General features: G+C 38.3%; 1 protein-coding gene across 3 annotated transcripts; it reads left to right on the forward strand.

Moving 5' to 3' along the window:
• Window positions 1-771: 771 nt before the first annotated feature.
• Window positions 772-16,730, forward strand: LOC137945353 (oxysterol-binding protein-related protein 1C-like). 3 transcript variants are annotated; one of them, XM_068791213.1, is made up of 10 exons: window positions 772-1,887; window positions 1,977-2,333; window positions 4,365-4,461; window positions 9,039-9,487; window positions 10,222-10,377; window positions 12,240-12,407; window positions 12,498-12,638; window positions 15,705-15,935; window positions 16,055-16,168; window positions 16,324-16,730. In XM_068791213.1, exons 1-10 carry the CDS (start codon window positions 1,306-1,308, stop codon window positions 16,489-16,491), a joined length of 2,463 nt encoding a protein of 820 aa, XP_068647314.1. In that variant the 5' UTR covers window positions 772-1,305; the 3' UTR covers window positions 16,492-16,730. The 3 variants fall into 3 exon arrangements, with proteins under 3 accessions (XP_068647314.1, XP_068647316.1, XP_068647315.1); XM_068791215.1 differs by lacking the exons at window positions 16,055-16,168; window positions 16,324-16,730 and adding an exon at window positions 12,900-12,964 and having other exon boundaries at window positions 15,704-15,792; XM_068791214.1 differs by lacking the exons at window positions 15,705-15,935; window positions 16,055-16,168; window positions 16,324-16,730 and adding an exon at window positions 12,772-12,833.
• The last annotated feature ends 247 nt before the right edge of the window (window positions 16,731-16,977 follow it).

Genomic DNA, 16,977 nt, shown 5'->3' on the forward strand with positions numbered 1-16,977 from the left:
ATATGGATGTTATTTTTATTAAATTTTAATTATTAAATTAAGGTAATGGTGTTATTGTAAATAAATAAGTCAGCATCTTTTTTCACCACCGAGTATCAAGGAGGAAATCGTAGCAACAATCGAGGAGGATATTGAAGGACCCTTTTACGTGGGTCCCATATAATTAGGTAATTAATTATAATAATCAAATCTTAATCCAATCATCGATTTGATTATTTTAACTTGTTAAGCATGCGCAATGATAATGGAAATCATTGACTACAACGACCTCCGTGAGGGCACTCTTTTAGGGCATATTCTTAGGCCATCTCCGCGCTTTAAAGTCCAAATCTTGACCCGGCGTTTCGTCCTCTGGGTCCCACCTTGACTGAGTGTCCCAACCCGAGCTGACTCAGCCTAATCCCAACTGGACCGGTTCCGGGTCAAGCCCCACAACATGGATGGCCGGCCATATACGACGTGGGTGGTGGAGACCCATGAGGCATGACCACAAGGAAGCTCACATGGGAATTGACAAGACTACCCTCTCAAAAATTTAGATTTTAAGGAAAAAAACCACGGAAGAAGCCTGTATCGGGCTGATACCAAGGAGCATATCGGCCGATAAAACAAAGATTGGGAAACGCAGAATACTTGCTTGAGTAAGGAAGAGGCCACCCCCGGGAGGGGGAGATAACGCGTCGCACGTAAGAAATCGACCCTCACGTAAGCAAAAGCTCCAAGAGGCAACTTTTGTTTTGTATTAAGTTGCGAACCCACGAGAAGGTACAAACGTCTACTCTCACACGAAACTCCCACAACCGACTTTTCAAAACGGGGTCGGGCTTCGGAGATCGGATCGGCGACGGGATCCGTCCTCCGGCGCCGGGCAGCTCCCATTTCGTCGGGGATAAACGCGTCGTTTGGGCGGAGGTATAATTGGAGATGGGAGATAGATGCGATGCGTATTTGGTTGGTTGAATTTGAGGTGTCAGGGTAGACGCGCGCCGTCTCCTTAGTCCCTCTCTTTCTTTCACTTCCACGTTTTACGGGCTTTTTTTTTTCTTTTTTTTTTTTGTTACCGGAAATCAATATCTTCGCCGACTTTTTCGCGGATCCGTGGTGCTTTCTTTTTCGTAGTCTCTCGCCATTCTTCTCTTTGTTCCCCTGTTTTTTTGTTCCAGATGGTGGAATCCGGCGGGGAGCTGCAATCTGCAATCCGATCATTCTTGCGATCTGATTATTCTTTTTGATCATCGTTTTCTTTCTCTCTTTTGGTTTTTGCCATTTTTTGTTTCGAATTTTTTATGTTTTGATCGGTTTTTTATGCATCCATTCTGTTGTGTCTCCACCGTTTCGGAGCGAACGGCACAACCGACTCCGTCGACGTTGACGAGCCTGCTCGACATGTCGCCGACGGGGCAGTCGCCCTCGCCAGGCTCTGCCGCCTTAAGATGCGACTCCGTCGGTATGGCGTCCAACAAAAGCCGGGATTTCTCGCCGTACACGTTGGCGGCATTGGATCTCTCTAACGGCACCCACCTTCGGCCACGCTCTTCTTTACAGTCGTCCATCGATCTCTCCTCGCGGTCGATGGTCCTCCACGACCATTTGTCACAGCATCTCGATCCCCGCGGGGTGATTTTGAATGATATTGTTGGGAACGGCATCTCGGGCATATTGCATAAGTGGGTCAATTACGGAAAGGGCTGGCGACCGAGGTGGTTCGTCCTCCAAGATGGGGTGCTCTCCTATTATAAGATCCACGGTCGGGATAAGATCGAGCTCAATTTGGAGGCGGAGAAGGGATCAAAAGTCATTGGCGAGGAGTCAATGAAGCGAATCTACCGCAGGAGGAATGGCCACTCGCAAGTGCATCGGAAGGCCTTCGGGGAAGTCCACCTCAAGGTAAGTCTGCTCTTCTGATGTTTTTTTTGAACAATGGTTCGAATTCTCCAGCATCGGGATCTCGATGTCGAATTTTGGGTTCCTATCAGGTATCCTCCATACGAGAGAGCAAGTCGGATGACAAGCGGTTCTCTATTTTTACTGGGACCAAAAGGCTCCATCTTCGTGCCGAGACGAGAGACGATCGGGCGACTTGGGTAGAGGCCTTGCAGGCGGTCAAAGATTTGTACCCGAGACTGTCCAACAGCGAGTTAATGGCTCCAGCGGATAATTTTGTGGTTTCTACGGAGAAGTTGAGGAAAAGATTATTGGAAGAGGGCTTGAGTGAGACTGCAATTCAAGATAGTGAGCAGATCATGCGAAACGAGTTCATGGCATTGCATAACCAGCTGGTGGCGTTGAAGCAGAGACAGTTGCTTCTTCTGGATGCGTTGCGTCAGCTAGAGGTAGAAATCACCTGAAAGTTACAGAGCTCATGTATTCTGTTTCTTAGATTTCATATTATTTGTTTTCTTTGTTTTAAAGATATGCAGTTGTCTTAAGTGTTACTAGCTTCGTTTATAAATTTGGCTTGTTATTTTTTAAAGCCTCATGCAAGGATAATTTTAGTGGAGACATTGGTACTCTTTGGTGTAATTTTGTTTAAAATGTGAATATAGCCTAAAATGAACTCTTTCCTGTAATGATTTCATCATTTGAAAATCGATAGGAAGTGGTATAAAGCTTGTCCCTTTTGTTTATTTGTTTTTTTTGTTTGTTTTGTTTTGTTTTGTTGCCTATCTTTGTTTTTACTATTACATGTGTTAATCCATTGTACTTGCTATGCTTTTATTTGATTTGGTTAAAGAACATGCACACATGTAGTTCTAAACATGAAGTCCGTGAAACTCCAATGCTTTGATTTAAATTTTTGTACAAAACTTTCATCTTCTTTTGTTCCATTGGTCTTACTGTTGGATGACTCTTTGGAGAGCACCAGCAAGATCACTCTTTTATTAGTCTGAAAAATGTATTCCCAAATTTTCTTGTTTGTTTAATTATATATTTCGACTGCAACCTTATGGGCTACTAACTTCAATGATGTTCTTATATACTGAATTCAATTTTCTTTGCTGAGATTATTTCCTCATAGTCACATATGTGTTAATTGTTTATTCTTTGGAGATGTGAGATCTCATTAAACAAAAAGGAATGCAGTGTTCCCTAAAATCCATATGTTTTCTAAGAGCGTAAGACATTACAGTTTGTTGTATACTGTCACTTGTACCCTTTCCTTGCAAGTCAAGAGTTACTTGGGAGTATTATTGTCACGTGTATCAAATTTTGCAATATTTGCTGTTATATGCGACTTTTAAAGAATATTAATAATTTAAGGACTATTAATAATTACATCCATGTCCCTACTCCTAGGATACTATTACTAGAAAACAAAGTTACCTAAAATAAAACTAATTATACCTTCCAACAGATGGTACTGTTGAACTTGAAAGCATATCTTATGCAGTTACGAGTTGTCTATTCTGTTGAATGTGAAAGCAGATCTTGAGATGCCTCCCGGGCCAGCAGTTCTTATGTGGATATGTTACTTTCTTTTATGTGCTTTTTGTTTATAAGAGGCTTTTATGACCTAGAAAGTGTGTCTTATCTAAAATAATTTGAACTTCCAGCAATGGAAGAATTCCCAGTGTCATGCTACGTAGGTAACTAGAACAATGAAAAAGTTCTTTTGGATAAGTCAGCAATGGAGGAGGATGATGATGACAATGATGAGGGTGATGGTGATGAGCATTTAAAACATTGTTGATAATGATGTTGACAACGACGAAGTCAAATAGATAAAGATGGGAAGACAGAATGGGTGTCACATAGAGTGGAGAAATTAAAAGTGCCCATGGAATGTTTTGACTTGGATAAACTTCCTTACTTCATTTACCTTTCTCTCATATGAAAGGGGAACATTTTGAATAGATGCAAATGCAGGTAGCTGATCGTTTATAGTTTTGTTTCATCCCATGGATATAAGTTCACTTTCTCTGAACTTTTCAGTCCAATAGGTAGCACATGAACAGTCCAATTTGTCCCTTCAACTTTCAGTGTTCTCTATGTTATCGCAGATTCAAGCTAATGTTATTTCCATTGATTATTAACAAATTAAGTCATTCTTTCAATTTAATTTTCTGTTTGGAAAGACTGTTAACTTAATGACATTCTGTCATCCCAATAGCAAAGATCATATAGCTTAGTTCTGAAACCTTTGCTTCCAGGAGAAATTCAATGGCATAAATTTAGAAGTAATCTACCACAATGTTCTCTTCTTTTTCTTCAATGGAAGGTTTTGATAAAGTTTTCCTCCTGTTCAGAAATGATTGGCAGTTATTATATGATTTTCAATGATGCAATCTTTTTTTAGCATATACTTGGTGGCCACAATGTAAAAGTAGACTGAAAAAATTATGTTATTCACTGTGCTGATGTAGACAGAAAAGGTTGATCTGGAGAATACTGTTGTTGATGAGAGTCAAAGGCAAATTGACAGTGGAGCTTCTTCTAGACGAAGGGATGACAAATATAGTGGTATGACCCATATTTTTTCTAAACCCTTTTTATCTTGATCACTTGCAATGATTATTTCACTTTTATTAAAAAAGGGAGGTAGATTTGCCTACTTGCTCTCTCTCTCGCTCTCTCTCTTCCTCTGTTTCTCTCTTGCTTGTGTGCTCAATTACTCGCTTTCGTTCTTCTTTCTATGGCCAGAATAATTTAATAGATAATAGTACCCTTTTTGATGATCTATTTCATTATGTTTCCTCCAATTTTTCTTATTTTTCTTTTGGTCATCTTAATACTAATTCTTAACTAAGGAAGGTGTCTCCTGCTCCTCTTTGGTTGTAGGTCACTCCTGCCTATAGGGCTGAGAGTCCTCTTCGGCTTCTGATGTAAAATTGTTTCAACCATAAAATCCTTTCAACATTAAAACAAAAGCCTAAATTTTAACACTAGTAAGAGCCATTTCATAAAATAAAAAAGTATACCCTCTTTTCCGTGTGGTTGTGGAGATATGCTAATGACAAAGCATCTTTTTGGATGGAGATTGTGATTGACAAATATGGGTATGACCGGAATGCATGGCTTCCTACTGCCGACAGAGGCAATGCCAACCAAATCTACTGTATCAAAAGAAATCCTAAAGCTCTTGCTTCTCTTTATTAAGGAATCAAATTCAATGTCTAGAGTGACAATAAAATTCAATTCTGGAATGATACTATGATTGGAGCTAGTTCCCTGCTCATATTTTCCCATCTCTATTCAGGATGGCTTGAGATTTTAAATATCTGTGGGCAGCTCTTGCATTACTTCCAAGGGAAGTTAGAATTTAAATCTCAAAAGAGATCTTAATGAGTTTGAGCTTGACTCTGTAGGCTAGCTTCTTGCTGAGATATCCCTTTTAACATCAAATTGTTTGGAGGTGGACATCTTTGGGACAATTTTCTGTTGCCTCATGCTATACTTTCCTTACCAATGGAAGGCCTTAACACTGTTTGTGCTGCTCTGGCTTGGAAAACCCTTGCCCTCCTAAGGTTTTTCTCTTTTTTTTTTTTTGGTGCATTATCATGGCAAGTTATTAATGACGGACCTGCTCTTCAAGCATGTTTTCAGGCAGCCTCCCTTATGCAATATTTGTGGACAGGCTAATTTGACCATTGATCACATTCTGGTCGATTGTGGTGTTGCAAACAAGATTTGGAACTCTTTTTTGTTGAGATTTCAAACTAATTATTGGCTCCAAAATACATTTTTGGATCTATTTGAGCAATGTCTACCCAGTCCCCCTCCCCTGGGTTGGAAAGATAAAATATTTTGGGGGAATCATTAAGGCTAGAGTCCTTATGAATCTTTTCTGCTGCAGCACTCAAGGGATTTGAATCAAATTATGTCCCCTCTTCTCAGTAAAAAAAAGGAAAGAAAAAAAACTGGATCTTATATATTGTTCTTTATCCCCTAGCTATTCCTTAGAAATGTAGTGGTTGTTCCGGACTTGAGCGTACCATCAAGTTGAACTTTGACAGTTGTTCTCTTTGTAGGCCCCGGTGTAGCTGGTGTTTTGGCACTCTTCAGGGATAACTTTGGAAATACTCTCCTTGCTCACTCAGGGCCAATTGGTGTTAAAGATTCCCTTGGAGCTGAAATTTATGGCTTTACTCTTAAGGGCTAAAGGTTTTCAAAGATAACATTGCTGGCCATATTGCTGTTGTAGGGGACTCCAGGATTGTCATTGGTTGGATGGAGAAAATCTATAGAGGTTCCTTAGAAGTTTCACAACTTGGTGACAGAAGCTCAGGTCATCTCCCACACCTTGAGGTGTCTTGGTCCCACACTCTTAGGTCGGCTAACATGATGACTTATTTCTTGGCTAAGGAGGGAGCTTGGCATTAACATCTCGTTGTAGGGCATAGTTTGTCCCTTTAGCCTTTTCTTTTTTATTTCCTTTCTTTCTTGGGTTTTTCTCCCTCTTTTGTTGTATTTGTTCTCCTTTTTTATAACAAAACTTTACCCTTCAAAAAACGAAGAATGAGAGCTGCTTAGAAAGTAAAATAATGATAGGATATGTCTAATTTAGTAATTCCAGTCCACTTTACCTGGTGACCTGTTTGTGTTCTTCACAGGGTTGATAATTATTGTTCCCCACCTTTCCCTTGAAAGCACCTTTATGAACAAAGTTATAAAACTAAGCCAGTGAATCAATGGGTTACAATTGAACCCTGATCAGCTGGGTTTGGTTGCTGGTTGACTCAGAATGATGTCATTATTTAAAATAATTTTTCTGGGTCAGATAAGGAGATATCCACCCTTGGTTCCCTCCTCTACACTTCCTAGGATGGGGGAGATCTCTCTCGCCTCCCCGCCATCGTAAAACTGCAGGGGATTTCTCTCCTTTTGTTTAGAAAGGGACGGGGACACTCATCTAGATCCCCTTCCCCTTCTCTCTGTAAAAAACTAAGAGAGGGGGGAAGGGGGAGGAGGGCGCTGCCCTCTCCTCCCTTGCCGGTGCCGAATGAGAAGGGAGGGGGTGAGTCCTCTCCCCTAGTTTGCATCATGTAAGGGAATTCCCATGTGTCGAGTGACTTGGATGACTGGGTGGGATCAGTTAGTTCACCAGTTTAACTGTGTGTTGACCCATTTCCTGGTCTCTTCCCATAGTGTCCCAGATAGGAGACCAGGTTCGGTTGAACCTGATTCAGGTTGGGTATATAACACCGTTCAGGACCCTGTAAAGTGCCTTGGTCTCTTCCAAGCAAATATTTTTTTAAATTTTTTTAGTATTTAGGAATAACACTTCGGAAGATGACCTTTGATGAAATCTGCTGAACCCTTGTCTCTTACCCCTAGGTCTTGTGTCAAGTCTCATGGTGTCTTTCAATGTAGACAAGGAAAAATATGAGATCCGTTTCTCTTCGGTGTTTATTTAATCCTATTATGGTCAGATACTGTGATAGAGCTTAGTGTAATTTTGCCTACAATATTTATGTAATAGTAATGACCATTAAAATAATAATTTTTTTTGAATGACAAGCAAAATAATTTTTCAATGTACAGTTTGCAATAGTGCATTGAAATTGTATTTCACATTTGCCTCAGAGGAGTTAGGCATGAATGCCTTGTTATAGTGGCTTCTCACTCTCTTGCTCTTGATGTTATTTCTACTTTCTCATATTTTTTTCCTGTTGTACATGAATGGGTTGCCTCCTCTGTTTACCTAAAGTGAATAAAATCACTTGAACCTCAATTTTTCTAGATAATAGGATATAATATTTTTTCTCAATTCTTGTCTGTAATAATTGCTAGGAAGGGACATCGTTTTATATTTTGAAAAGTGATATTCAGATAAGTCCATGGGCTATGATGCGGTTCTTGAAGCAAAATAATATCAAGGGGTTTATGTTTTGCTTTTATTATTTTCCAAAATATAATGAAAAACTTCCTTCTCAGTAGAACATCAAAATACCTTGCAGCACCACCAATCCTAAACCTATCCAAGATAACCTATCTCAAATTATTCATCCTCTTTAATATCTTAAGGAGGACCATGAAAAAAATAAAATCTTATTGTGGATATGGTGGATAAATTGAAAGAATTGATTTGAGGCCTAAAAGTATGTGCTTTAAACTATTTGACTCTATGGACTGAGAACTGAGAACTGTCTTTCCTAGATTTTCAGTCTGGTTACTACCCTAAGGTGGCACAGTGCTAATTCTAAACCTATCAAAGATAATCTATTTCAAATTATTTTTCCTATTTAATATCTTATGGTGGACCATTTAAAAAGATCTTATTGTGGACATGGTGGACAGATTCAAAGAATTGATTTAAGGCCTAAAAATGTGTGCTCTAGACTATTTGGTTTTATGGACTGACAACTGAGAACTCTCTCCTAGATTTTCGGTCTTGTTATTACCCTAAGGTGGTCTATGAGCTATTTAAAAAAAAAACAAAAAAAGGTGGTCTATGAGCTATCTGTGTCTTAATCAAATTCACTGATCTACAAAAGTCCTTCCAGCATTTGTTGCAATGACTCTCATAATGCTGTATCCAACTGCTTTTGCCTTTTTTAAATTTCTTTCAGTAGACAGGTGTAACCTTTCTTGGGAATTTTTCCATCAGGAAGCTGGCTAAGGTGCTACCTATGTTCTCATTTGCCTGTAAACTTTGACTCTTTGTTTAGTTTGTATTCCTGTCCTTAGAAAAAAGCTTTACCTTTTTTAAAAAAGAAAAAAAGAAATCCAGTCTTCAATGCTTAATTAATTCTCCAATAGTGTAGCTCTTAGCCTGTCATCTATTTCCCCCCTGAGGATAGAGTGCGGACCGCAATATATAAAGTGGATATCCTATTTTGACGTGTCAAGGAAACAAAGATAATATTCATTGTATTTCCTAAATGGTTAAATATGCAGAAATCACCAATTCTATGATTAGTTCTCTTGTTTTATTTTTGTTAATGACATTGGTTGAAGCTGACTTGCATCATTTTCTTGTTTTTTAATTTGTGTTGGTTCTTCTAGCCTTTTGTGCTTGAAGCTTTTTAATTTGACTCTATGTTTGGTTTCCTTGATGTCTTTCTCATGATCTTTACCATGTGAATATTATTTTTTAGAAAGGAGTGCGACAGAATCTGATGAAGACAATGAAAGACAAGATGCTGCTGAGGAAGAAACAGATGAAGATGAAAATGCATTTTTCGACACTCGAGATTTTCTGTCATCAAGTTCATTCAAAAGCAGTGAATCAGACTTTCAGAGGTCGTCTTTGGATTCTGATGATGAAGTGTTTTATCCTGTTGGATCTGAGAATGAGTCAGATGCTTTCATGAAATCTGTGGGTTGTAACTACCCTTATGTGAAACGTCGTAAAAAGCTGCCAGAGCCCGTTGAGAAGGAGAAAGGGGTCAGCCTATGGTCTATGATTAAAGATAATATTGGGAAAGATCTTACCAAAGTTTGTTTGCCTGTCTACTTCAATGAGCCTCTGTCCTCTTTACAGAAGTGTCTTGAAGATCTTGAATACTCCTACCTTCTGGATAGAGCATATGAGTGGGGCAAAAGGGTGAGTTCTATAAGGTAGTATATTTGTGTGTCTTACATTCTGAAACATGATAACCAGCTCCATTAGGATGATTATGTAATTTGTTCTGGGTGTTGTTGTCTGATATGTTTTCCATTATCAGTTTTAATCTCATTAGGATCAAGGGAGAAAATGAGTTTGAATTGTTTAAAAAATAAGCATGTTCAATCAAAGACTGGTCACTTTGCAAAAATCACACGATCTTAATGTGTTTAACTTTCTGATGTGTAGCTGTCTAATCAGCCTTATATTTTCCTGACCACAGATCTGGATGTTCTGGGTTCAGGTTAAAATAAATGATGGAAAGTTGGCAGTTTCTAGTAAGGATTCTCGTTGTGAATGATAGAGCTTGGGCCACCTCATTTGTGTTTATGATTTATCTTTGTGTAGCACCTTATTTTAATTTTTTATGATTGAATTTTTTGTGGAACTTATGTTTGTATTTTCTTCCTTGTCTAATATTTGCAACTAGGCAATTGAGTTTGTGTGTGCTGGTTGATTGAAGCACTAAATCTTCCATCATTAGAATCTTCATATTTGACATGTCACCTTCTGCAAAAAATATGTGCTGTGCTATGAACAGCACAAATATACATATTTAATTCATTTACATTTTTTATGATTATCTTATTTTACTTTTTTGACATAAGAGTGGTATATGGTTTATTGATTTAACTTTTTTCACGAAATGCTGACTTTGTCATGAATACATACAGGGAAACAGCTTAATGAGAATTCTCAATGTTGCTGCATTTGCTGTTTCTGGATATGCTTCTACTGAAGGACGAAATTGTAAACCATTTAATCCCCTTTTGGGGGAGACATATGAAGCTGACTACCCAGACAAAGGGCTACACTTTTTCTCAGAAAAGGTTTTTCTCCACTCTAAATTCTTCAGTTGGTGTTACCTTAATATTGTTTGCTTTATATTTACTTTTTAAAATCTCTAATTAAATGAATTTTATGCAAAAATTAGACATTGTTCATTTCTTCTATAATTGTATTTGTAGCTATTTAAATACCATCTGTTTATAAATATGCTTCTGCATTCTTCATTCTGTTTATATGAAGTGTGCTGAGTATTCTTTTTCTTTCATTTCTATTAGTGAATTCATACCCACATGAAGGCTGCAAAGCTTTGAATGGCTGTGCTACTTAATCTCTATCCTGTTCTGTTTTGTGTAAGGAATCTTAGTCAACTGAATGGTTAAGTTGTTGATTTTTTTAGTTTTTCCTTCAAAATAGTGAGAATATTATTAAAGAGTGGGAAAATATTTCTCAGTGAAGGAAGAGAAATATGATGAGAAATAGCTCCAAGGAGCAGCGATGTGTTCAGGACATAAAAGCAAGCAGATCAATAAAATATAGAAAAACTGCTGAGTTGCATCTCCTCTTTTGTGGAAGGAGAGCAAGGTGTTTGTTGTGCAATCCAGCTTGCATTAGGCACCTCAGATAGGATGTTGTGGTCCTGGGTTAAGTACCTATGCCTTCCGCTCCTAACAGGTCGGTCTTTTGGGTAGTATTGGCTAGGTGCTTAACATTTGGTATCAGAGCTTGCGCTACGTTCTGAGTTCGATTCCCAATGGACGTGGGTGATTGCGAACCCCGGAATGCAGGGTTTCCCGGTTCGGCTATTTCTCTCGTCGCTATGTGCTAAGCCGCCTTAGTCGTTGGCTCTTAAGGGCGGGTGTGATGTTGTGGTCCTGGGTTAAGTACTTATGCCTTCCGCTCCTAATAGGCTGGTCTTTTGGGTAGTATTGGCTATGTGCTTAACATAGGAATTGACTCTTCTTGGTGTAAATTGTCCAAGAAATCCTCATGATTGTTGGATGGGGGATACGTCTTTAGTCCATTCCTGCCCTTCTATCTGTAACATTGTTTGTGATCTTTACTTTTTTACGATATCTATTGATTTTTTAAGGTTTGGATGGGAAATGGAAATGGACGAAATTGGACAAAGTTGGTGGTAAATTGAGCAAATGTGGTGGGATATTATGGGGATTACTGGTTCACAAATGCAGTGGATTTGATTCACTTCAAGGGAGGTTGACCTCCTAAGTTAGGTTTTAATCCCTGCTGTCACAATATTTATAAAACACTCCTACAGGAAGAATAATTATATTCAAGTCCCCTACAAAATGGTTCTACTATTTAATCTCAAGGCCATAGTAGTAATACTATTTTCACTCTTAAGTATTTCCCTGACATCCACACCCCAACTTCCCCCTTTGCCCACACCAATACCTTTGCCACCCTGACCTCAAGGTCCTCTCCAACCTAATCGAGAAAAAAAAAAAAAAAAATCTTCTTTCCCAAGTTCCTCTGTTCAACTGTTTGTGGTCCTCAAAATGAAATGATGGAACATCTTCTGTCCTCAAAATGCTCTGGGCGTAGTTGTTTCTGTGCCCTTATTCTTTTTTTAATTAAAATTATCACCTTTCAAGAAAAAAAAGTGAAAATATTCTTTTTGGCTATGTTATTTTGAGATGTGCCTAAGACCTGATTATATCCTTCTGTTGTTTTTGGTGTTTTTTAAATGGCCGATTAATCAAACCACTATTTCTGTTGCCTTTGTTGGGGCTTTCTGCACCTTTTTCTGTGCTTATAAAATTCTTCATCACTAAAAAATAAAATGTTTTAGCCTGTTTCTTCCAAGTATAAGGAGTCTTGAATGAGGAAATGCCTCTCTGGATTGCTATTCTAAAATAAAACTTCATGTTTTAATTTGAGACAGGTCAGCCATCATCCCATGATTGTTGCTTGTCATTGCGAAGGTAGGGGATGGAAATTCTGGGGGGATAGTAATTTAAAAAGCAAATTTTGGGGACGATCTATACAGCTTGATCCAGTTGGACTTCTCACTCTTGAGTTTGATGATGGGGAAATTTTTCAGTGGAGCAAGGTTAGGAATTTATGCTTTTCCTGTTACTCTTTTCTAACTATTAGTCTATATGTTCCCTGATATTAAATTTGAGATGGGATTCTCTTTCAGGTCACCACTTCCATCTACAACCTTATATTAGGAAAGCTTTACTGCGATCACTATGGGACCATGCGTGTACAAGGAGACCATGAATATTCGTGCAAGCTAAAATTCAAAGAGCAGTCGATCATAGACCGAAATCCTCACCAGGTTTCTTTCTTTTCATTTTTCATGTATATTTAATCGGTATTGCTCATAAAAGTATATTGAATGGCTTCTTCATAATCATTGGACATATTGGTCCCAATATTTGGTTATTCAATTTGCTTGAACCCTTTTGCAGACAACAGAAGGGTCTCAAGGGTTCAAGCTGATCGATTATCACAAGTTAAGCTGAAAAAACATTCCCCTGGTGCTTTAGCTTCTAGATTATATCTAAGTTCTTATTGATTTAAAACTTGCCTTCTGTAGATGCCACTTTGGAGTAACAATTAGTGTTTCTCGACGGGACAAATTAAGCATCTTTGTCTTGTTGGGGGTATGTAGTCCATATGTCCATCAGCAAGTCCTACCAGTTAATTCTATCCCAACTATATTTTGTGTTTTGCCCTGATTTTTTCATCTAAACTCATGGACACCATGTAAGCAAGTCTGGTTAATGAAAATAGTTATTCGTGTGAAGTGGGAGCAGAATGAGCAGGACAATATCATCAGCCCAGTCAGTTGTTTTTTTTCTACTTTTACTGATGTAGAAGTTTTCTTTATTTATTTTGATTGACCATATAGCCATTAGCACTGTTGTAAGTCTTTTCTTTTAGTGGTTAGATCATCATTACTTGAACTACAATTTTCTTCTGCAAGGAGGTACTGATGGCTGATATTTTGCATAACCTCCAGTATCGTTACTGCCGGATCTTCTATGATATTTTGCATGACCTCCATATTGTTCCTGCTAGATCTTCTGTTAAAGTGTGTCTTTAGGTGTCCTTACTGAAATTTTTCACTTCATATTTGTATTGGGTTCCATTTGTCATGGAAGCATGATCCTAGACTTGATATCTTCTTTTTTCCTCCTCCCATATCTAATTGGTTCTGTCTACATCTTTGAGCATACAACTAGGTCCATGATCATATGGAACAAGTACCTCTGGTTTAACTTATGCCAACTAGGTGCACTCATAAATAATGCCCAAGTGGTAGTGGTAATACATGTGTATGTCTATTTTTCAGTAAATGGTTCATCTTTCTTATATGTATCTCATATTAGTGGGGCAAAACTAGATTATACATTTTTATGTTTGCATTTCATTCGTAAAAAAATCAGCAAAGTTGCTTCTCTGGTGTAATACATATATCTTGTATGTGGTATATCCTCCTTAATCTTCTTTTTCTTTTGAGAGGTTGAGCCTAACGTATCCAAATCTGTTATGGAAGGAAAAATGTAAAAAACGTGATTGTAGATGTTTTTTTTTCTGTTGCAAACCTCTATTTGTTGATTCTCATCCTCATACTTTTATCTTATTGTTATGGATAATTTTCAAGGCCTCAAGGATTTCTACACAGATGGCCCTGAGTGGCCATTGTTTCCTGTGATTGTTGGGCACTCAAAATCTGCTACGAATTACTTGATATGGCCTCTACAGATATCTGTGTTATACCTGCTGATGCAATGGTTGGTGGAGAACAAGTTTATCGTATAAAGAGGCCAATGAGAAAGTACCCATGGAAGTCGTTTCCCTGTGAGAGCATCATTTCAGTCCATCTGATTAGTAGGCTGTGCAATTTAGATAGGTGGTGATGCAGTTAGAATGAGAAAGCTCTTCTAAGATTCATATTCTGCATCCTCAATTATTCAGTTCTTTGGAGTACGAAATTGATTTTTTTTGTCCATTCTGCTTGAAGGCTGAAGATTCTATTACCAAATGATTTTTGTCAGGCATGTATCTGTCAATAAATGGTCTTTTCTACCAGATATGTTTGAAACTGGCTTCCTGAATTGTGGTTTGGCTGGGTGTAGTTTAGTCCTGCAACTAGGATGAGTACGTTTCAGTCCAAGTCTGGTTTGAGGTGGAGGGAAAGTGTCATTTTTTCCTTGTAGTTGTTGAAAAAGTGGACTCTCTTAATCAATTATCCTTGTCTTTGATGTTTATCATGCTATGCTGTGAAAATTCCGCCATCTGTTAAATCCACGCCTTCTTTCTGGACTCTTCCAAAAATTTGATAGTTGGCTAAATTGCCTGTAGGTTACTTTTGTAGCTAGCATGTCATAGTTGGTAGTGTGCATAAGGAAAGAGATGAGAAAAAATCTCATGAAGGGTGATATTGCTCCAGATGTTGAGTTCTTGTGAAATTATGTGTAGCATCCTCTTTTGAAGAAGCAAATTTCCAGACATAGGAATTGGGAATCCGGTTATGACGGGCATTTATCATGCTGGATTTTTGTGGCAGATTGATCAGAAATAGCACTTGAGGTTCAGACTGGTATTCCTGCCTCTTTTGGGCATGTGGATACCAAGGCTGTGGTGCTGGTTTTTCTTCTGAAGTCTTTAAGTTATTTAAGAACACCTTTTCGGTTCAGTGATGATGAAAGGTGGATGTGATGTATGGTTGCTCGGAGTTTGATCATTCCTCCCCTCTTCCCTTTTCTCTTGTTTGTCAACAACTTTCAGGCCCTGAAGCCAACCATTTACTGACGATTTGGCATGATATGGACTCTTTGAACAAAACCTTTTTATTGGAGGCTCCATCTCTGTCTACATACTTTAGTTTATTTTAGGCATATTAATTTCTTAAAAGAATACATCATTTGTCATGTTAAAAACGAAAAGGACCTCTTTTTTAGGGTAACTGAAATTGATCAAATTTATAGGGGCAAAGAATTTGTCATTTCAAGCAAGTTTTCTAGTTTAGGGTTTAGACTTGTTTTTCTTTAGCATTTAAATGTTTATTGATCGCTTTTGTGCCAGCTTGTTAAACCAGAAAACGTGTAGTCTTGACCTAGTGTGAAATACTGCCAACTCGATTAGTGTAGTCGACTGTGTAATTTATGGTATTTAGACTGTTTCTAGCCTGTCAGCTAATATGCAACTTCTCAATGTAGCTAAAATTCCAAAAAAGTAACAAATTCTTTTTTTCCTTGTGAACCTCTGTTGTGTTAGTGTCGATATTGATTCTCTTATAGTTTTCTTATACTCATCCTGTACTGCTGACTACTTAATTTCTTTCTCTTATAATTCTCTGCGGCAGGTTGTAATGCATGTCTCCTACATTTTGCAGGTCCATGGTATAGTACAGGATAGGAGTGGGAAAACAGTGGCTACTCTAATTGGGAAATGGGATGAGAGCATGCATTATGTGTTCGGGGACTGCTCTGGTAAAACCAAGGGCCCAGAACACTTGGCAGGGGCCTGCTTGCTCTGGAAAAGGAGCAAGCCACCTGAGAACCCTACCAGATATAACTTGACTCGTTTTGCTATTACCTTAAATGAGCTGACCCCTGGCTTGAAGGTGCACATTTGTTCGTTCTATGTTTTCGGTTTGATCATTCATTGGTTTTTTGTAGCTGTAGCAGTTTTGTTACATTTTTTTTGGTAGAACTCCTTTATTTGATAGTTATTGTTGAACAGGAGAAGTTGCCACCTACGGACTCTAGGTTACGGCCAGATCAGCGATGCCTGGAGAATGGGGAATATGAAATGGCTAATGCAGAGAAGTTGCGACTGGAGCAGAGACAACGTCAGGTAAATCTTTTAATTACTGAATTAATGAAAAAGAGTTAGAAATGGATTTAATTATTTAGGAGTTATGCTGTAATACTGAGGTTACGTCTTAAGTATCTGTCCAACCAAAGATCATTTTAAATGAAGCTGCTCAAAGTAGAATTTTGATTTGGCAGGCGCGGAAGATGCAAGAAAGGGGTTGGAAGCCCAGGTGGTTTGCCAAGGACAAAGCAACAGACACATACAGATATGTGGGTGGATACTGGGAAGCCAGGGAACAGAACAATTGGGAGTCCTGTCCCGATATTTTCGGCCAGGTACCTACTGACCAAATTTTCGACTGAGATGCATAGAGATTTTAATTTTTGTCGTCTGTCATTCCTTTCTAAATTAGAATCATCCTGAGGCTCGGTAATTTCGAGCTCTTGAGCTGTGAGGAAGCTCAAAGCAAAACTACATGTAATAAAAGATGTCTTTTGTTTTTTTGCCCCCCCTCTTCTCTCTGTTAGGAACTGATGTAGATGATATTTCTTTGTAGAAAGTGTTCAATATTCAATTCACTTATTCTTTAGTTATTCTCCAATGTAAGTGTGTCTGTGATTCATTTATTTTGTTCACTCTGTTGTTTTCCTCAGTTTCTAATTTTGTTCACTATGAGGTTAAGGCAAGTTGAGGGTTTGGACCCTTTCTACTTTCGTGTTGGATGACTTTGGGCAATTATGAGCTGCAAAATAGTGAACCCAAAATGGGAACTTTTAACTGAATCTGTGCCATATATCTAACCCAATTCAAAAGGAATTTTTTCCAATTAGAAAATTAACTAAAGGAAA

The sequence above is a fragment of the Aristolochia californica genome, unplaced genomic scaffold, assembly GCF_029961685.1.
Source record: "Aristolochia californica isolate CCGP_79_NKW_82.1479 unplaced genomic scaffold, dmAriCali1.0.hap1 SCAF_12, whole genome shotgun sequence".
Classification (NCBI taxonomy): domain Eukaryota; kingdom Viridiplantae; phylum Streptophyta; class Magnoliopsida; order Piperales; family Aristolochiaceae; genus Aristolochia; species Aristolochia californica.